This window comes from Drosophila mauritiana, chromosome X (genome assembly GCF_004382145.1).
Source record: "Drosophila mauritiana strain mau12 chromosome X, ASM438214v1, whole genome shotgun sequence".
Classification (NCBI taxonomy): Eukaryota; Metazoa; Arthropoda; class Insecta; order Diptera; family Drosophilidae; genus Drosophila; species Drosophila mauritiana.
This window is the reverse complement of record NC_046672.1, coordinates 3,376,865-3,397,081: the sequence shown is the minus strand read 5'-3', so window position 1 is coordinate 3,397,081 and position 20,217 is coordinate 3,376,865. Positions and strand designations below refer to the sequence as shown.

At 43.3% G+C, this 20,217-nt stretch overlaps 4 protein-coding genes and 1 long non-coding RNA gene across 7 annotated transcripts in view; 2 read left to right on the top strand and 3 right to left on the bottom strand.

The window, feature by feature from the left end:
• The window catches only part of LOC117148771, a 97,009-nt gene that overhangs the window by 22,083 nt on the left and 54,709 nt on the right, over window positions 1-20,217 (bottom strand). The window lies entirely within an intron of this gene.
• LOC117148763 (dynein regulatory complex subunit 4) lies at window positions 6,778-11,478 on the top strand. Its single transcript, XM_033316359.1, has 5 exons — window positions 6,778-7,120; window positions 8,224-8,266; window positions 9,480-9,644; window positions 9,709-10,012; window positions 10,087-11,478. Exons 1-5 carry the CDS (start codon window positions 7,118-7,120, stop codon window positions 11,009-11,011), a joined length of 1,440 nt encoding a protein of 479 aa, XP_033172250.1. The 5' UTR covers window positions 6,778-7,117; the 3' UTR covers window positions 11,012-11,478.
• LOC117148757 lies at window positions 11,591-16,810 on the bottom strand. Of its 2 annotated transcripts, XM_033316351.1 has the most exons (6): window positions 16,377-16,797; window positions 15,031-16,064; window positions 14,826-14,949; window positions 14,579-14,769; window positions 14,345-14,526; window positions 11,591-14,285 (listed from the first exon to the last, which is right to left on the bottom strand). In XM_033316351.1, exons 1-6 carry the CDS (start codon window positions 16,555-16,557, stop codon window positions 14,144-14,146), a joined length of 1,854 nt encoding a protein of 617 aa, XP_033172242.1. In that variant the 5' UTR covers window positions 16,558-16,797; the 3' UTR covers window positions 11,591-14,143. The 2 variants fall into 2 exon arrangements, with proteins under 2 accessions (XP_033172242.1, XP_033172243.1); XM_033316352.1 differs by lacking the exons at window positions 11,591-14,285; window positions 14,345-14,526; window positions 14,579-14,769 and having other exon boundaries at window positions 14,831-14,951; window positions 15,032-16,064; window positions 16,377-16,810.
• LOC117148767 (mitochondrial import inner membrane translocase subunit Tim29) lies at window positions 17,004-17,781 on the top strand. The gene has a single exon (XM_033316365.1). The coding sequence runs from the start codon at window positions 17,104-17,106 to the stop codon at window positions 17,677-17,679; it is 576 nt and encodes a 191-aa protein (XP_033172256.1). The 5' UTR covers window positions 17,004-17,103; the 3' UTR covers window positions 17,680-17,781.
• LOC117148764 (alanyl-tRNA editing protein Aarsd1-A) lies at window positions 17,826-19,441 on the bottom strand. The gene is made up of 3 exons (XM_033316360.1): window positions 19,298-19,441; window positions 18,470-19,236; window positions 17,826-18,412 (listed from the first exon to the last, which is right to left on the bottom strand). The coding sequence occupies exons 1-3, from the start codon at window positions 19,334-19,336 to the stop codon at window positions 17,908-17,910; spliced, it is 1,311 nt and encodes a 436-aa protein (XP_033172251.1). The 5' UTR covers window positions 19,337-19,441; the 3' UTR covers window positions 17,826-17,907.

The following is a 20,217-nucleotide window of genomic DNA, read 5'->3' as shown; positions in this document are numbered from 1 at the left end:
CGCAGACAGTTTGGTTGTTCGTCCCACCAAAGTTATGATTTGTGCGATTGGCAGACCAAACGGAAGTCAGGGTGTCAGATAAGATAAGCTTCATTGTCAGGACACTTCGATAATGGGCTCCGCAACTTCTCAACTTCTCGCCGTCTTCTGCGCGGCGTTACTTCTTCGTCGTCTTTCCCTCGTTGTTCCGTGTCCTCCTTGACAGCGGACCCCGTGCCGGCTAACTGACTGGTCTCGAGCTGCGCTTGCGCCGTTTCCTTATAGGCCGCGGGAACCCGGTCTTTCCCCTTTTTTTACTGCTCGGGTATAAGGCCCCACAAATTTCTGAGCAAACTTCACCCACTGATCCAATAGTAATGAAGACACGTCTCTTCAAGAATTCACCAGCCAGTCGCTGGATTTCCTCTGGAAAGGTCTCAGAAAACATTATAGTTCGATGCTGTGGACGACGCATTGTGTGTTCAAGCTCCTCACATTACTCCAATAGTAACGAATTGTTTTTAACATTTTTTTAGGCTGTTATAAAGCGTTTATATATCGCCTACAAAACTTCGTCAGTCCTAGTTGCCTAGGTTTAATTATTTGTATATGTATGCTCCACGATCCTTGATTATTCCCACTCCTCGGCAGCCTCGACGTTGGAGGCCCTTGTTCAGAAATTCGCCCGCCATTCTTTGTATATCTTCTGGAAAGGTCTCAGAAAACATAATAGTTTGATGCTGTGGACACATTGTTTGAGCAAGCTCCTCCCACTACTCCAATAGTAACGAAGACGCAACCCTTAAAGAATTCGCCAGAGGAAATCCCGAGAATGGCGGGGGATTTTTGAAAAAGGGCCATCAGCGTCGAGGGTGTCGAGGAGTGGGAATAATTTCCGAGAAGCCATGTCGATCGGTTTCGTTTCGTGGTGCATCCTCGTTATATTTGAAAACTGATTTTATTTTCTTGTAATTTAAAATCCAACATTTGGTTTAGAAATGTAAAAACATACGACTTGTAAGCGTAAATTTCATAATCTTTATCTTCTGATCTTAAGAGCTTCAATTGAACTGCGTGAACATGTAGCCTTGAAAATCAACATAAGAATTGAATGTATACACACATGCCTTTCCAATTTGGCTTGGTTATATCCAATATTAGTGCAGTTGTTGCCATACGGACTAATTCTAAGGATGGTGTTGCTGCGGGGATTCTGCAACTGCAACTGCGAAGTTGCTGCTGTTCGTTTCACTCGGGAAGTTGCTTCTGCAGCAGCTTCTTTTGTTGTTATCTCTGACGATGCTGCTGTTGCCACATTTGATGCTATTAAAATAGCGCATCCTTTGTTGTCCTTTGTTGCGTTGCGTAAATAGCACAACAAATATAAATACACAGCAGCAATAATACCAGACAATCATGCACAAAAGGACAATCACAGCGGGAGAAATTACGGTTAATTTGATTTAGTTTAACTGCTCCTGTAGGTTTTGCCAAATATTTTTCAAACATTTTGACTGTCGTTGCACCGCAACTCAAATTTATTGTACGAGTATATCTACTTGTAATATTTCATCCCTTTTTCCCAGTGTACGTGTGCATTTCGGTGCTTATGATTGTTATGGAGCCACAGTTTGAGTTGTTTTTTGGGGCTTTCCGCGACACTTGTAATCAAGTTTTCCTGCGCACAATGGTGTGTGTGTGTGTGTGTGCGTGTGAGTCCTGCCGTCTGTGTCAATCCAAGTGTTCTCTTGCTTCGTGGGCGGGGAAAACAGCGCGTTGAGTGGGCGTGGCGGGAGGAGAAGCGCTTAATTGCTCTATTTGATGCCGTCAAATTGTATTTTAATTTCGCATTTCCCTTTTTATCATTCCTGCCTGTGACTGCTGTCCTTAAGTTGGTTTTGTTTTGAAGCAGAAAATTGGTTTTAATATGCGACGTGGCATCTCGCAAGTGTGTCTCTGCGAATTTTTCCTAAAAAGATCGTTTCATAACAATTGTTTTCCTTCAAGATTTTTCAATGAATTTCCGAGTCAGGCTCTACTTTAATGATATTTCGTAGGCACCTTCCTAGGCCAACCTTATCGTGACTTATAACTGGCTTCGGCATAATTTTGGTGTCCATTCCTTTGGCGTTCTTTTTTCAACCGCCTTTGGTTTACTGCGGCTTATTGTGTTATGCAGTGTGGCGAACTTGTATCTATTTAAATTTTGTGTGTGGCAACATGTTTATTTTATAACCCCAAGGCAAGAGGAAAATTCAGGGGGAGTTTGGGAGTTTGCTTCATGTTTGACGGAAGTTTAATTGAATACACCGCTTACTTGATGGTGGCCGGGGATCGGGGCGTGGCATGGGCGGGGGAAAATGTACTTGTGTGCGTGTGTTGGCCGCAAAACATTTTCCGCATTTTCCGGGAAAAGACAGGACAGCAGCTCGCTAAAACAAATGGCAATCAAGTTGAATTGTTACACACACATAAAGGGGCGTTGGAAGGCGTGGGCAGCGGGGATGATACGTTGCGGAAAGTAAAAGGAAAATATACAGCGAAAATATGAGCAACATAAGTGCGGAGTCTGTCAGCCGCTGGCTGAAATTTACTCAACATTTTTGATTTCATAACGAAATGAGTGTCGTCTTGAATATTCCTTTAAGTGTATATGTATTACGCTGGGGGTGTGAGTATGTGTTGGTGCGCAGCCTGTTAGTGTGCGTGTATGCACTCTTGTATCCCGGTAAATGGCTTCGCTTTATAATGTCTCAATGACTGACAAGCGGCTGTCAAGCAACAGCTGGATAAATAAGTGAAGCACTGTTAAAAACTTTGCCAAAATTACTGCACGAGTATGCTGCATAGGAGCTGTTTACAAAGTTAAGTTGCCCAAATCGAATATTTGTTATGGTATAGTATAGCCCAGTGTAAAGGATCAGAATAGCCCGCTTGTCGATAGATTTATGTACTTTATTTTTAAATTAATTCATTGATCTCTTCTCACAAGGATGGTTCTCAGTTTATTAGTATAAAAACATTTATTTGCCGAGAACATTTTCCACTGATTCGGTTGGTTTACTTGCCTCTTCAATACGCTTCTTTGTTTGTTGCATCACGTTTTTAGACCCCCCTTTTTCTACGTGTTTTGGCTAAAGCCAATAGCCCAGCTTGAACCAAATTTTTGGCTTGCAGCCGTATCTTTTCATCAGTTTGTGATGACTGCCGGGCGGCCGAGCAAGAAATAAAATTAAACAAATACGAGATAACAAGCCACTCCAGCAGCAGAAATTCAATTACAGCTGCTTCAGGTTGCTGGTTGCAACTTGCTAGTTGCATGTTGCTCGTATGTGTGGGCAGCACTCGAAGAACGCAGGACGAAGGACTGAGTTTAGGACACTTGACACTGGGCCCCTCTGGCAACATGCTCGAATTGATTTAATTGAAATTTTATTCGAGTCCTGCTCGGACCCATTGTGCAACAGTTGTCCTGATGCAGTATCCTTTGTGCATTTGTTGCATTTTAATTAAGAGCTGCTTTGTGCTGTCGCTGGAACAATAAAACCAAATCTAGCCACAACGTCTAGCAACCCCCTGTGCGTATATATAGAAATTTAGGTGGTCATACCGTTGCGCTCCGAATAATAGTAATGCCCTAATAAATTGATTCAGTTTTTCTGAGATTTTTTAAAATATTAATTAAAACGCTATCAGTTCCTTGCAGTATTGAAAGTACTTTTTAAAGTAGATTGGTTTACTTACTTATTCGTATTGAAATGACCAATCATTTTTTAAAAAGTTTTTTAAACCCCTAAAGGCTAAAGAACACCCGGCGAAAAAAAAGAATTTAATTTAAAATGTTTCTTTTAAAGATGCACTAGAAATCCTTTTTTTTTTTTTGAAAACAGCAGCAGATGACCAGTTCTTTTGGTTTATGTATAAAGCAAATGCTAAATTCGTATTGGAACTTTGTTAATTAGGGCTTACATTAAATGCAAATCATAGTTATTAAAATGGACTCTACAAGAATCAGAGCCATTAAAGGTTGTTCATATGCTAAGCGGGATATATCTCCCTTTATGGTACTGTACTTATATCAAAAAATCGAATTACACAATAACATTATGTGCCATTATAAGCAGAACTAAATGCTGAACGAAAATAAATAAGATAAACTAGAGGAAATGTTATAGAATCCTGGAATCTTTCGACTTTTCACATTATGTATATAGTTTTGTTGTGGCTAAAATCCATTTAAATGTGTAACAAATAATTTTTCATTTCGTTGCTCTTTAATTACTGTTAGATCTTAAGCCAAAATTGTATATAAGACATAATAAAGAAAAGTTAAAGCTAAAATAAACTGTATATAGTCAACGACGATAAACTGTAATGTGTATTTAGGATGGATTTAAGAATCAATCAATTACGTTCACTCAAAACCAAAAACTGAAGCTTAATCAAAGTTCTCTTGATAAATCTCCCTGAAAAATTTGAGAGCCGCTCTATATAAACCAGCAGTAAACGCATAAAGTAAAGTATATCTTATATATAATAAATAAACAAGCATATATATACAAGACAAATTATATATATTATATGGTAAACGAACAAATTCTACAAATAAAGGACAAAAATATATTTATTAAAATTAATCAGAAAGTTTAAATTTTCAGAGTTTGGGTCGCATGTCAAAGTTTGATCCTAGGAGTTGTAAAAGCAGAATTTTGCATACGACGAGGGGCGTTTGAGGGGTTTTCCAGCTAACAACAGACAAGACAAGACCTCCGACCAGCTGCACCAACAACTTTTCCTCATCCTATCCTTATCTATATTTAGTTGTACAAATCCGAATCTCTCACTCAGAGGCAGGATATCCGTTTCTGCGCCGAGCGGAAGTTGTTGTGAAAATAACACAGCAAATAACTTTTGCCACCGCAATGAGCACTGCACGCCCCCCATCACCCCTTTCTCCATTAACCTTCCACCTACTCTTGGCCCCTCCGAAAAATCCCACGAGCTGCAACACACCCAAGTTGCATCAACTGAGTTGGCATTTATTGGACTTCTGCTACGAGAACGAAAACAATATGTAATGAACCATTTAATTAAATGTATAAATCTTATTAAACTTTTTCCCAGAGTATAGCTCTGACAAAATAAAAGTACTAATACTTAACGGGTTGCATTTTCATTAAAAGGTAATTACAGAACTCAATTATAATCAAAAGAAAACGCAAGACGTAAAAACATTAATTTGATTACAATAAAAGTACAATAATATGTTATGTTATATATATATATATTATGCATCGGCTTTGTGGTTTTATTATTTTATATTTGCAGTATGTGGAAACCAACAGGAATGATAATAATTTAATCATTTTCGCAATTGAATTGGTAGGAAATCTCAGCAGGTGTCTGCTGGTTGGGATTGCACCGAATTGAAAAAACATGGGGGGGGAGTCGCATTGTTATTGAAGCTACTATATACGATTTACACGAGATTGCACTATGTTTGGTTGGATCGTGCATAGACGATACCATCTCTGAGCAAGGAGCTCATCTTATTAATTGCTTACTTATTCTGGCTTCTTAAAGAATTCTCCTTAAAGCGCGCACACCTCGGTCCTGATAAGCAAATTTTCTAATCATATTTTAAATACTTTCACTTTCAATCAGTGCTTTTTCAGCGGCTCCCCATTATGCCACCCCTTTAACCCTTGGCAGCCGTTGCGGAATTCAATGGGCCATGACCGACCGCAGCCGTTGGCAAGAATGAAATGAAACAAAAATTATGCAGGGCAGATGGAGAAGTGTCTAAAAAGGGTTGAAGGTACACAGGGGGAAAATTGGGTAACTTAACAGCTTGGATTGCAAAAAAGAAAACATGGGAAACATTTATTTGTTGAATCATATGTATTTCGTTCGATGTCGGTCTGCAGCTTCAATTCTCGGTTATAAACATTTTTATAACGCGGAAACAATAGTTTTTCTGTCTGTAAGCCAGCCACAGCGTCTTTGCTATCAAAATTGACTTTTAATGAAAACAATTGAAAATTCTCGGTGTCTATGTGCCGGGTCCGAAAATGTTTTCCCATGCGAAAGCCACGGGGTACTTGTCTCAACTGCCGACGGACTGCTCAACTGGCCAAAACTGGCTGCGGTTATTAATTTCAATTAAAGCATTTAACCGGAGAGCCCACCGCCTTTTGTTTACCCAACCTGCCCCGCCCCCCAGCCAGCCTTAATTAAGGCGGGAAAGTGGCGGAGTTTCTGGGGAAATTCCAGGCCATAGGTGCTGTGCTAGGGAACGGACTAATAAAGTTGATTCGAGCGAGATTTTCAGGACCATCAAGCAATTCTCAAAGGAGCCGAGGATCTGTCAGCTTCCTGATAATATCGTATTTCACGAAATCATCAAATTAGCCAGTAGTCAGCAGCAGAGACTGCAGTGCCACCAGCATTTAAAGTCCGCCCAACAAACGGCACATAAACAAACAGATGCAGGGAACATTTGGAGGCCAATGTGCAGGGTGGAAAATTAAGGAATCGGGGCAGGGAAAATTCAAGAGACCATTTATAGGAAGCAGACAGCAGACGGCGACAAGAGAAAGAGTCTGGTCTGGGCTGGCTTTTCGGTTTTCACTGGCTTGGGCAGCAAACTAATGTCGGGCACGCGTATACCAAAGTAGATGCGGTTTATTATGGTGAATGTATACCTGCATTTTGTATTTAGAAATGTATATAACATGATTTCGCGCACTTTAAAAATGTTTCGAATATATTTATAAGCTTTAATAAAATGTTTTTCAGCACATGAAAATCTGTCCCCTAGTAACCCAGTCGATAACTGCAAAAGTTTCCCCAAATTTTGAATATTGCCAGTTCAAACCCATTTGTCTCTGCCGTAGAATATAATTGAGAGAAGACTGAGCCGACAAAACAACGCCTTAACCTTTAACCTCTTCTTTCGGTTGCCCGGAGACACCCACACACGAGTACACGACACCCACACATTGGCAACTGCTTTATCGATAAGTTTGTTTGGTTGTTGGACCGTAGGCCGCCAGAGACTCAGTTGTCAGGAAAGACCAAACCGAAGTGGTTCTTATTGTCAGCAGAGGAATCGTAAGAAGGAAGCACCGGCAGCAGTATGGTGAGCAATAAGTTGTTAAATCACATTAACAAAGCAGTGCACCCATTCGGCCGCCTTATGGCCGCACTGCTTGGCCAGCAGTTTCCGCCTCTATCCGATTTCCGGTTCCATGCCGCTGCTCCTTTAGTCTCAGCTTTTCAGATTTTTTCAGTTGCACTGCAAGCGGCGCATTCAATTTTTCATGCCAAGCCAGGCTGTTGCTGTTGCTGCATATACAAACTGCACTTTGCGAGTGGGCTACAGTGAAGCCTCGGCAAGGCTGTCCTGCTCCTGCTAGTCAAAATGTCAACGCTGGTATCACAGCATTCATTTCAAAACAAATATAGTAGTTAAATAGTTCTGCCTATATAAGTACATATATAGGGAGGACTTATTGATAACTATAAGATTCAAAGAATTCGAAAATATCCCTTTACAGTAGCTCCACTGTGTATTTATAGCAGTCAAGCAGGAGTCCTCCTCTCCAACTCCTGCTTGGTTGTCTATTTTCGATCATTTGTTTATGTATAGACCTGCCCCCAACATATATCCGCCTTTTTTCCATCGGCAACATATATTTATATTTATATTTATATATATAAATATATACATTGCGCCTTTGGACATGCGAAAGCGCGGTTGGCGACGGGCGCAGGCGGCTTCGAAAATTTTTGAATAATTTGCAGTCATAAAATATGCAATAAGCCAGCAGCCAACAGCCAACAGCTGTTGCGAAATTGTTTTGAAAGCCGCGCCATCACATTATTTAAAGCAACGATGGCAGTTGCCCGCTTTCTCCGCCTTTCGCTGCCTTTCTCCCACGTGAAGGGAATCGAATTAAACGTTGTTAAAGGATTTAAAGTGCGAAAAATAGTGGCGAGCTGCAGACGACAATTGCACAGTCCCCCATTTCCATTCTCCAGCGAGGAGAACTCTTTCAATTTGCATAGACAAATGTGGAAATTCTTTGGTGCAAGTTCAGCCGAGACTTCAAGTTGGGATTCCAGCTCGGCTTAGGTCCTTTAAATGAATTAAATAAGATTTTCTCTTGTAACGTGCGTTCTCTTCTGAGATTCTGAGAAAAAATCGGAATAATAATTTCATTCAAACTTATTTTCTTACAGCCGCCAAAGGGGAAGAAGGGCAAAAAAGGCAAAAAATTGCCAGGTAAGTAACGCCGAAGTAAACTGCACTTCAGCATAGATTTATGAACTCACAAATTTAACTGCTTTGAACGGTTATTGAAGTGGGATAGGATATCAGTAATTGTTGCAAAATTCATGCAGTGCCCTCTTTAAGAACACCGGCTGTTAAAGACCCTCCACGAGTAGACAAACTGAACAAGGACGAGGACTGCCCGGCAATTCATTTTCGGAACATTAATGGCAGCAGGGTGCCACTGGGTAGTTGGGTAGTTGGATATCTGGGCAGCCGGAATGGCGGACATTGGTCATTCAGGGCAATTTATAAAGGCCAAGCAAAACAATTAGTAAATAACGATAATCTGCGTGAGGAGAGAAGCAAAAGAGAAGGCGGGGCCCGGGTGCAAAAGGGACGGGAGGAGCGCCGAGGACAAGAAATTCCCGATGCAATTGCTCTGGCGCAGCCTTGCAGTCGGAAAATTTAAAGGCAAAAAATGGGGGGCCAAACTGACCACTTAATTCGCACGAGTGAGCACACTGCAGTTCCCCAAACCCCCGACCTTCCTTCGCTCTCTGGGACATCTAACGCACATAATTGTTTCTGTGCGTGCACTGAAAAACGCTCTTACTCGTGGTACACATGGAAACCCCTAGGTCGTATTATTCAGTTATATCTTAGATTTGTTTAGGCCCTACACTTATCTTATCACACGTCTCTAAATAGTTTACCCGCGCACCGCAACTTCATTCAATAATTACTAGAATGCAATGTCTTTGGTCTTTTTTCCTCCGTGTGGCTTCTAGTTCGTCTCCTGGTAGTCCCGGTGGTCCTGGTGGTCCTAGTAGCCCTTCCTAGGCCAAGTCCTGGCACCAGCCGGCCAACGATGCCAATTACAGAAAACAATTACAACACGGTCTGCTGTTGGGTCACATATGCGGGCAGTGGCTAAGGGAAGGCGCGCGGCAGGGCTAAAAAGGGGCTAAAAAGGGGCGAAAAAGGGGCAAAAGGGGAAGGAGAGGGTAACCAGGCGTGCCGCTCTCATAAAATAGCCATAAGGGCGGGGACCCCCAATATGCGGACTAAACTTTCAACGGACCCCTAGCCCAATATTAGAAAATAACCAAGTCAAAAATCCATTTGGTAATTAGCTTTAATGGGTGTACCACCGAATACTCAAGTCATATCCTTGTTTTCATTCCTAAATTTCTAAATTTCTTCTGCCTATGTTTCTGCTTAGTGCTCATCGATGGAGTGGACACCTCGGCGATGACTCGCGACCAGCTGGAGGCATTTGCCCTCCGGCTAAAAGCGGAAATGGATCGTGAGCGGGAGGAGCGTAACTACTTCCAGTTGGAGCGGGACAAGATCCGCACTTTCTGGGAGATCACGCGCCAGCAGCTGGGTGAGTGAATCCCAGGGGATTGCTCCGCCTTTCCTTTGGCTTTACTAATTGTATTTTTTTTTAGATGAGACCCGCTACGAGCTGCAGCAGAAGGACAAGGAGATCGAGGCCACGCAGGACCTGGCGGATATCGACACCAAGCATGTGATGCAGCAGATGAAGCATCTGCAGTTTGAGAACCACAATAGGCTCGGTGAGGTTCGGGCCGAGGCGATGACCCAACTGAAGCTGGCGCAGGAGCACCATGTTCTACAGGAAAACGAGCTTCAGAGGGACAAGCGCCAGTTGCGCCGCATGCTCCGCGAGAGAATGGAGATGAGCGAGATGCAGCTGCGCCAAATGGAGGCTCACTTCAACGAGAAGCTGCTGTAGGTACAATCGCAAAAACATTAATCCTGTTCTCACGTTTTTTCATTTTCATTTCATTTTCGTATTCTGGCAGAGAGCAGCGCATCACCTTCGAACGCGAGCGCAAGGACAACGAGATGCTCCACGAGGAGAAAATGATCGAGCAGAAGGCCAAGCTAGACCTTTTCTACGGCACACAAATGTTCGAGGTAGAGGAGCGGAAGAACCAGCAGATAAAGGACCTGCAGGACCACCACGACCTAGCCTTCAACGACATGAAGAACTATTACAACGATATCACGCTTAACAACTTGGCGCTGATTGGCAGCATGAAGGAACAGCTAGAGCATCTGCGCAAGCAGGCCGAGAGATCCGACAGAATCGCAGCGGACACGGCAGCTGAGAATCGGCGGCTGAAGGAGCCTTTGGAGCATGCCAATATCCAGTTGAACGAGTATCGGCGCAAGCTGGAGTTCTACGAGCGGGATAAGCAGCAATTGAGTCGCCTCAAGACGCGCAACACTCGGCTGGAAAAGAAGGTGAAGGGTCTCACTTGGGAGGCGGAAACTCTGATTCTGCGCAACGACTCTCTGGTGGCGGAACGGGAGGGACTCAAGGAGCGCTTCAACGACGTGATCGTCGAGCTGCAGCAGAAGACAGGACTGAAGAATGTTCTTCTGGAGCGCAAGATCGCCGCATTGATGCGCGAGGATGAGAAGCGCAGCATCGTCCTACACGAAACGATTGCCACCTGCGCCCCCAATTTCGCCGAAAAGCTAACCAGCCTGGACGAACGGGTGGGCAACATCATCGATGAGAAGAACAAGATCATCCTTGACCTGCGCTATGAGGTAACCAAGGCCCGAAAGGCCCACGACGATCTCCTGGAAACCTACGAGTGCAAGCTCAAGCAGTATGGTGTGCCCACTGACGAGCTGGGCTTTAAGCCCATCAGGAGTCGGGACCAACAGAAGCTGTACGTGTGCGGTCCTGCGGGAATAATCACCGAGAATAAGTAGGATCTGCCGAAGAAAAGTCAAATTCACAAGTCGGATCAAGAAAACATTTCGAGGCGGGCAAAGACGAGGGTACTTGAACCTAAAACCAGAAGAAACAAATCTTACTCAAAAACAAAATGAAGTTAAGGGGACTAGCTTACAACTCTAGAAGCAAAAAGGCAAAAAAAACGATCGAATTATATTTTTATCAACTGGAAAACAATACCGTGGATTAAAGAGAGTGGCAGGATGGAACGCATTTTACTTGATGATCATATAAATATACTCTTGAACGCAAATGGGGAATTTCATCAAGAAGAAAACGAGGAGGAGGAAAAGCCAATGAAAAATCCCACCTTGGTAGTCACAGAAAATGTAAATTGTTAGTGCTGCTTGGATTCTTTAAGAATTTATTCATTCTGTGCCTACCTGGAGTGTATTATGTAACTCAAAAATAATGCGGCAGCAATAAAACGTTTACCAACGTGCGTTGATTATTCTTTTCTATTTGCTTAAGATCTTACTATCTATATTAACTTAATATATCCTACTATCTATTAACCAAGAGATCAAATATACCCAGTAAATGCGAATGGTGAGTGCGGTTCGAATCATTCAGAATTTATTCAACGTTAGCCTAGGGTAGTGTATAAGAAGTATGTATACGTTTATGTATATGCTTATAAAAACCTTCTGGAATACGTTAGCAAGGAGTTGAACATTTTGGAAATTCGCGTACAATCCGAATTTCGACTAACACTAAAGACAGAAAGAGATACATTGATAGTGCGGGGCCAGGGGCGAGAAAGAGAGAGTCAAAGTCGAGCCGTATATTACTGATGATGTGGTTCTTACTAAATGGATCTGTGGTTCGGGATCTTACGTAACTCATCAACGAAAAACTATAAAAAAATCGATTTCGTCTTCGAAACTCCGTTTTCTGAACGCTTCGTGGCTTTAGGCTAATTTTACTATATTCTGCTTCTGTATGGTAAGGTCTTCTTTTAGTTTGTCAATCGATTTATTTTTGAAATAGATATCACATGATGTTTTGCTTCTTGTTGCTGTTTTACTACGGATTTAATTCAATTCGTTTCGAGTCGATTTCAGTTTCAGTTTTGGTTTTATTTTTAGTTTCCTTTAAATTGATTTGATTTGATCAACAACAATAATTTTCATTATTAAAATTTTCTCTAACTGAAATGTGTTTCCTTGGCTTCAGTTTTTTGTTTTACTTTTTCAGTGCTTCAACATTTCGGTGACTTTACTGTTGTTTGGGTGAAATACACTTTACAAACTGAATTGTAACTTTTACAATAAATAAACGCGTTAAATCTAATAATACAAAAATCAATACAATTTTTGAAATTGGAATGCGTAAAAATGTATGTCTCTGCATTTTTCTTACGCATACGCATGTTATCTTAATCGGCTAAAGCCGATAGCAAACATAAATGGATGTAAAATAAATAATAGGCGAGGAACAAATACGTTCGAATCCTTACTCATTTCACTGTGGAATTCTGTTGCGTATCTTTAAATAATTCTTAGGGTCAAAACGTTTAGAGAGGTTAGAACTTAGCCCTAACATTAGTAACAATAAATTCAAAGTCTGTAAAGTGCATACACTCTGCGGTAGTCCATAGATCCTCTCGTCTTCCTACCGACAATCTTATTCGGGATTTACCTCGGGCAGTTGAATACATTATCCGTAATTCTGTTGGGTTTTTGGAGTTCAATCGGTTGGCTCTGCAGTATCAGTTTCATTTTTAGTTTAGCTTTTGTTGTATAGGTACTTTTCGGTTCCGCTCCTAATGATTTCGAGTTTACAAAATATATAAAACAACTTATAGCTGCCTGTTGCGGCTCATGTTCCGGCTTATCTGTTTTTGTATCCAGTATTCAGTATTTAGTAGTTTGTAGTTTTGTATTTATGTTTTGTTTAAATCAAAATCTAAAGCGATCACAACGGTTTACTTCACAGACGCGTGTGGAAACATTTGGTTAGAAATGTCCGTGGAAATATTTCCTATTTTTTTGTCCTTTCGATTTCTGGTTAGTTAATTTTCGATTTCAATTTTCCTATTTTCAGTTGGCTTTTGCTTATCTTCCAAATCGGTTGCTTTGCTTTCTGTACAAGTAAATGTAATTTAATCGTAATTTGAGTATAATTTCACTTAACTAATTTTAGTCAAATTGGTAGCGTTTGCTTGTCGTTTCGTTATTGTTCTCTATTTGGTTTCGGTTCGGCAATTTTGCACAAACCTAATAAATATGTATACTGATCGAGTGTTTGGGGTGAATGTGTTTTGTGGGCTGTGGGTTGTGTATGGCACATTGGGAGTTTTTGTTTTTCCTTTAATTTTTGCCTTGTACGCGTTTCAACTATTTAGCTAATTTAATTCGATTCTATTCGAGCACAACAAAAATCTATAAAAGATCTGAGGCTATAACTGGATTTGCTTAGTGATTGGTGATTATTGCTTTGACTTGGACTATTTTAAAGTTACGTTAGATTAATATTCAATACATAGGCCATACGATTAGTTTATATTTAACTTTAACTTTATCTAAATGCCATAAATTGTGTTTCAGTTCCAGTATTCAATTTTTGAAAAAGTCTAAACTAAAATGAAAGTTTTACTAACATTTTTGTTTGTAAGGCAATTTGTTTGGTTTTTATGTCGGTTTTTTTGTTGTTGCTTGCGCTTGCGATTTTATTGAGATTGTTTTAAATCCAAATTGAATTTAGATTGAGTTCAGTTCAGTTGATTCAGTTTGATTTCAACAAAATTAATCCACCAAATCGAGTAAAAATTACAAATGCTAATACAAATTTCATTACACAAAACGAGCGATAATAATATCTTACTAGCCCGATAGGAATTATGAATTCTGGATTCCGGGATGCAACTATTACAATTAGTAGTACGTAAATATGAATGTAGCATTGAGTTGGCCTGGTTCTAAAACGATTACACACCAAGGGCCTATATATGTTACACGAAAGCGAACGACCAGGCATCAATGAAAGCGAGAGAGATGACCGATGGCAACTAACCGATGGCCACCGTCATTCAACAAATGGAACTGTTTTGCGCCTGCAGTTGTGCGATGAAGTGGTCGTCGGATTTTTGAAGTGCATTTCTCCGCCTAGTAGAACTTATTGCGGACAAATGCGTTAATCACACGCGGAGTGTGCTTATCCAGGCTGCACAACTCTAACAAGTTCTCGTTTCGTCGGCTGGAATATATCATGGAGCGTTGATGCTGCCGCAGGCTCACCATAATGAATCTGTGCACGGAAAGGATGTTAATCCATATTAATTGTAATTACCAATGCAAAACACTCACTTAGCATTGGAGCTTCGCTTTTCGCGATATTCGTCCATTAGAGCAGCCAAGCACTTTGAATTATTTTCCGGATTTCCGCGCGCGGCACCCGGCACGAGTACCAAAAACACGTCGAACGTATTCTGCTTATCCAGTAGCGCCCTGGACAGAATTTCATTTAGCGATTGCCTGACTTTGCCCACCTGCATCGAAGATCAATGGTAAAGACGGGGATCGTTTGTGCACAGTGATTACCTTCTGATTCTCGCAACAGGCCGTGGCCTCTGAAACAGACATCTCCTTTGTCCAAGGCAGCGCCTTCAACTGGCCACTGCGGTCGTGCCAAAACTCCACCGTCACCTTCGGGTCGCTGCGGAAATAGCCAAAAGCCAATGCCACCAGGGCGTCTAAGTACTTGAGCGAACGACATGGACCAGAAAGGTATTCTGGGGGTGTACGTTTGGAGTAATCTGAATAATTAATGAGTAGCCATTTGACTTACTGCCCAGGTAGGCCCGCTCCAGATTGAGCGTAATGTGCAGTCGCCTGCCGAGTGCCTTGTTCAGGCCAAAGGATATCTCGTAGACGCTATACAGGAAACTCGCCTTTTGGAACGAAGTTGGACACTGGAATTTAATTTTTTGTTTTGTTGTTGAGTGATGGATGTAGTAGCAACTGATTTATAGTGGCTTGGGGGGCACACTCACCTTTTTTTTGGGCTTCCTGAGACGCATATCCTCCAGCAGCAGACGCACGGGCGGTACATTGCTCGCCTTAAGCTTCTTCTGGTCCAGCAATTGCTCAGCAAAGGGGCGCACTCGGGAGTGCAGTCGCGAGAGGCGTGGCCATTTTTGAAGGAGTTGCTCGTAGCTCATGCGTGGAACGAGGAAATGCGCCAGCCCGGGGTCGTGAAGCAAATGGAATGGCACATGCTCCCAGCTCAGCGACAACTTCTTCACAATGGGGAGAGCCTGCCCGCGATCCTTGAGGAGCCGAAGCTTCACAACACCCTCAATGGTTTCGCGAAAGCTGGTCAAGGGCGTCAAAAAATCAGGCCACTGCGATAGCTCCTTTGGCGATGATGAGAGCAGCCTTAAGGCAGCAATGATTTCCGGTAAAAAATTGGCATGCCGAAAATGGCAGCGGTACAGCAGGTCGCGATGCGCAGGCCAACGAGTTCCATCGCCTACGGACCAGAAGTGGAGAAGGCGGTCAAGCGATTTCGTGCCATACCAGTTGAGGACGGCCTTCCGCACTGTGCGATTGAAGGGCGTTTTACGTTCGAGCACCTTCTGGACTCGCTTGACCAGCTGGACGAACAGCAGGAGATCCGATTCGCTGGTGATCAGGTCGGTGAATCTATTTCGCACTGCATTTCGCTTCTTCTCGTCTTCGCACGTGGCAAAGAAAACAGCCAGGACTAGGAGCGGCTCGTCGGGTCGGGGAAGGTGCTCCGTATTCGGTCCGCTGCCCAAAACGCTCACCAAGCACTCGACCAGCTCGTTTTCGCTCACTTGGGAGCAGAGTTCCTTCAGCGATGCGAAGTTGTTCTCGACAGCAAGGTCCAGTGCGGGCCTGGCATAGACGGGCTCGTCCGTGGAGCCAATAAAGCAGAAGCGGCGTAGTTTATCAATCGCCGGGATGGTGGAAATGCCAGTGCACTCGCTTTGGTTAGGTTCATCTTTCAATGGCTCATCGTTCAATGGCCGATTGCTAATCGACTCTGTTTCCATTCCTGCAGCTGAAGACGGTAAACTTGGTAATATTTAAATGTTCTTTAAAGATTTTTAAGTCCGCTTGAGTTTTTGTATTTGTGTGGTGTTTTGTGAAATATTTAGGACTACTGTGATTCTCTAGGAATAGGAACATGTGCCCTTTTGAAGGTATCAGCTTTTATTTGTATATTTTCGTTTACCAATTTCGTTATCACAGCTAGGAGTTAAATACTCCTGGCTAACCACACGTCCTGTGCTTCTATTAGTATGCCTACCACTGTGTTTGCATGGGAATGAGCACTTGTATCGCGTTGGAAGGGGAAGTGCGTTGTACTTACATTCCTTGGCATCCAGCGAGTCATCCCGCTCCGGCAGCTGCTTCTTGCCGTCCTGCTGGAACCCCGCCGATCCTGAAGAGTCCGCAAGTCTCGCGCACTCCTTGGACACCAGGACTGACGAGGATGGTCTCCCAGATGATTCCTTCGATCCAAGGGAGCTTGATCCCTTGCCCTTTTTCATGGTAGCGATTTTTGCATATTACGTTTACGCCGCGTCTTCTGGGGATTGGATGGTGCTATATTTCGATTCGCCACGCCCTCTTTGTCTCGATACGCCCAGCGTGCAGCTTTTATCCGTTCGTTTTGTGCTGTATTTAACTCGTTTCGTACATCACTTGTACAGAGCGTTGGCAATTCGCGATAAAAACAATTATTTTGTATATTTTGTCATCGATAATTTGCCTGGATCTATCGAAGGAACAATGTGGCCGTGTGTCAGACCACACCAATTGAGATTTCCCATAAAAAATAAATATATGTATGTTTTCAAAATAAGGTTGAACGCACAATATCTTAAAATTGTGCCACACATATTTGATATTATACAGTTAAATATAATTATTTTCGACTAATCAGGTGATATCGATATATCACCGTCGCGCCGATGATATTTTTCCGGCGCACAGTCACACTTAACAGCTGTTTTTTTGATTTGATAACTCTAGCACTTCAATTCCACCTGGTTTTTCGGGTTTTTTCAAATTGATCACTGAAAACCCGCCAGGAGATGCAGTTCCTCCGCGTGGGTGGTCGTATAACGGCCCTGCGTCAGAGATTGACCGACAGAATTCAGATGCCGGAGCGCTTCAAGGGCACGTTCGTGGAGAAGTGGGTGCAGTACTGGAACGGCCTAGTCAGGGACTACACGGAGGTGGCAGTGGGTGTTGTGCGAGAATCCTACACGAAGCCCAAAAAGGCGCTTCTCTATGGATCGGGAGTGCTGTTCATGTACCAAGCCAGTCTGAAGAACCCAGACGAGGAGGCCTTTATGACTCTGCTAAGGGGTGCCACAAATCGAATGATCACAGTGCCGGTAGAACTCCAGAATCCCGTGTCCGCCGACTATCTGCTGACCTTGGAGAGGGCGATCAATCAAAAGAAACTGCGTCTCCTTTCCCTCGGCATCTGCACGATCCTTTGGGTGGATCTATACGACGAGGACGACTGCACCTATCCGGCCATCTGTGAATACACCAAAGTGGGCGTCTTCAACTTCCACGAACGGATCATCGATGTGGGATTTTGGAATCAATACTGGCGACTCAATTCGAAGATGCGCAACTACGATGTCAACTACCTGTGATCCCACACCACAAAGCTTAACGCTTTCGTTATCCTCAGTACCGTGTTTGCTGCTTAAGTCAATCGAGGGAATACCAATATATGTATGTTTTTAGTACAAGAACATGTGACTAATTCTTTCTCATCGGATTGCGATATGGCTAACTATTTGCTATAAAAATAGTCAATATTTATTTTCGAATTTTAGTAGCGCATACAAATATTGTAATTCGACCACTCCAAAAATACTTTATTCCTCTGCCTCCAGCTGAGCTCCATTTGCAGGAGTGGCTTCGATGATCCTCTTTGGTTTAAACTCCGCCTCCAGCAGCTCTTGGCATTCCTCCAGTCTAGCCAAGTTGTTGATTTTTCCCTGGAAATTGCCCTCTTTGCCGTTTCCCTTGCCCTCGAGAATTTCCACGAACTGGGGACCGAGTTTCCCGACAATTTCTGGATCTCCGCGCAGCACCAGATGTCCCTTGGCACTGCTGCCAGCAAACACGCTCTCGGAAACGGTCAGAAAGTAGAAGATTTCCTCCGGAGCCACCCGCAAGAATGTGTTTATGAAGTCCACCTCGATGCCGTCGCGTCGGTGGAGAGAGAAATACTTCGGACGATCCTTTTTGGGCAGATCGCAAAGACGCTCGGCTTCGGCGGTGGCGTAGCGTTTAAGCAGCTGCTGGAAGTATTTCCGGCTGCCCTTCACATTTTGCTGTAGCTTCTGGACGAGCTCCAAGTGCTGACCGGGTCCACCTCTGTGAAATGCAGATGATTAGTTACAGAAAACTGGCCCACATCCTTGGGAGTCTCACTTTAAAGCCGCTGTTAGCTGCTGTTCGCGCTGAAAGACCTCGCCAAGCTTTACGAGCACCCTTTCGCCCACGACAAAGTGCACCAGAACATTCGACTTCACCTTCTCGGCGTAAAGCAGCTTAATGCACTGCAGCTGAGAAAGATTCGTGACGTGGGTGCCGCAACACATGTTGCTCTCGATGCCCTCGATTCGCACCACCCTGGCCAGACCCTCGTGATCCTTGGGTAATCCCCTGGGAGCCCTGGCATCCTGGAACTCCTGCGCCACCTCGGGATCCACAAGAAGCACCGTAACTTCACGGCCCTCGCGAATCAGATCGTTGGCCTGACGTTCGATGAGGTCCAGTGACTCGCGACTTATCAAATGAGGCGTACTTAATTGAATGTAGGAGACAGAGGATCCCAGGGACCACGAGGTGGTGTCGTACTTGAACTCCCTGTCGAACAGGGCGGTGATCAGGTGCTGTCCTGAGTGCTGTTGCATGTGATCCAGTCTTCTCTGGTAGTCTAGTGTCAGAAGGACTTCGGCATCCTGCTCGAAGCTCGTTGGGGACTCCACAAAATGAACAGCAGTAGAGCCCTTTCTCTGGACATTCTTTACGGGGAATCCGCCTAAGGTTCCGTAGTCGCAGGGCTGACCACCGCCTTCGGGAAACAGTATCGTGTCTTCGCAGGTCACATTGAAGCCCTTGAGTTTCTCGACCTTTCCACTGGCATCTGTCCAATCGAAGGTGGCAAACTCGCTGCTAACGATTTTTGTCTTGAACTGCGGCAAATTAAATCACAGTTATGTAATTAGGTACTTTGCGCTTCATTTGAGGGCTCACCTCCTTCAGGAAACTGTCCTCCTGGCACTTGAACACCATCTTTTCTATAAATCCACGCAATTCCCCGTTCTCGTGTCGAAATCATAAACAATTTATGAGAGGTATGTCGGCATGTGTTCATTAGACGGCTGGTTCACCGCTAGTTCATTTCAGTGATGAACAGAAATTCGCAGTAAATATATTAATATTAAATATATTAATTTCATTGTGGGAACTAAACCATTTTACTGAAACACATTTCGCAATTAAAAGTTTGTATGGTTTGTGGTTTTGAATATTTTATGTATTAGTTTTCGTCACTATGTGGATTGCAATCACTGCTAACACGAAGTTCATCGATAACACTTTCTAAACGAACTCGTTCGATGACCAGTTCATTTTTTAAAAATCACTAACGCTTTTTTCAATTGAATGTTGCAATTGGCTTAATTAATCGAATGAATAGTTCGACATATCTTAAAATTGAGATACTCGATTTTGGGCTTTAGATGGTATAAAATATAGCTGATTTCGTCGAAATTGTGAATATTTTTCGCATTATGTTTCTCCCTCTTTTGTTTACCATCTTCCCTCTCTCTTGGATTCACGTGGCGCGTGGCGCGTCTGCGCTGCTCTTTTCATTTTGCCTCCTTGCTCTCCCGTTGTCGCCTCCCCCGTTAACCGCTATGCTTTTCGTCCTGCCATTCGGCTATTACGTCCTTTGCTGCTCAACAGTTTCCTGCCAACGTCCCGTTACGACACAGCGTTACGTTATCCCAATCAGAATCACGGGATAGCGAAAGGAGCGACGGAATAGGCCTTTAAATAGGTTTTAATGCAACCACCTGCAACTGTTAATCCAAGGATAATCGAACAATAGCCCCCCCGCCCCGCGCCCATCGCGCCCCTTTGTTGGACTCCCTTACTTCGCTGTTTGTTTA

Coding starts and splice junctions, on each gene's coding strand:
- LOC117148763 (XM_033316359.1), top strand. Junction 8,267..9,479: donor AAAAGGCAAAAAATTGCCAG/GTAAGTAACGCC, acceptor GTTTCTGCTTAG/TGCTCATCGATGGAGTGGAC. Junction 9,645..9,708: donor GATCACGCGCCAGCAGCTGG/GTGAGTGAATCC, acceptor ATTTTTTTTTAG/ATGAGACCCGCTACGAGCTG.
- LOC117148757 (XM_033316351.1), bottom strand. CDS start 16,557: ATGAAAAAGGGCAAGGGATCAAGCTCCCTTGGATCGAAGGAATCATCT. Junction 14,770..14,825: donor GGAGCGGGCCTACCTGGGCA/GTAAGTCAAATG, acceptor GTACACCCCCAG/AATACCTTTCTGGTCCATGT. Junction 14,286..14,344: donor AAGCGAAGCTCCAATGCTAA/GTGAGTGTTTTG, acceptor TTCCGTGCACAG/ATTCATTATGGTGAGCCTGC.
- LOC117148767 (XM_033316365.1), top strand. CDS start 17,104: ATGCAGTTCCTCCGCGTGGGTGGTCGTATAACGGCCCTGCGTCAGAGA.
- LOC117148764 (XM_033316360.1), bottom strand. CDS start 19,336: ATGGTGTTCAAGTGCCAGGAGGACAGTTTCCTGAAGGAG. Junction 19,237..19,297: donor AGGACAGTTTCCTGAAGGAG/GTGAGCCCTCAA, acceptor AATTTGCCGCAG/TTCAAGACAAAAATCGTTAG. Junction 18,413..18,469: donor CAGCTAACAGCGGCTTTAAA/GTGAGACTCCCA, acceptor TGCATTTCACAG/AGGTGGACCCGGTCAGCACT.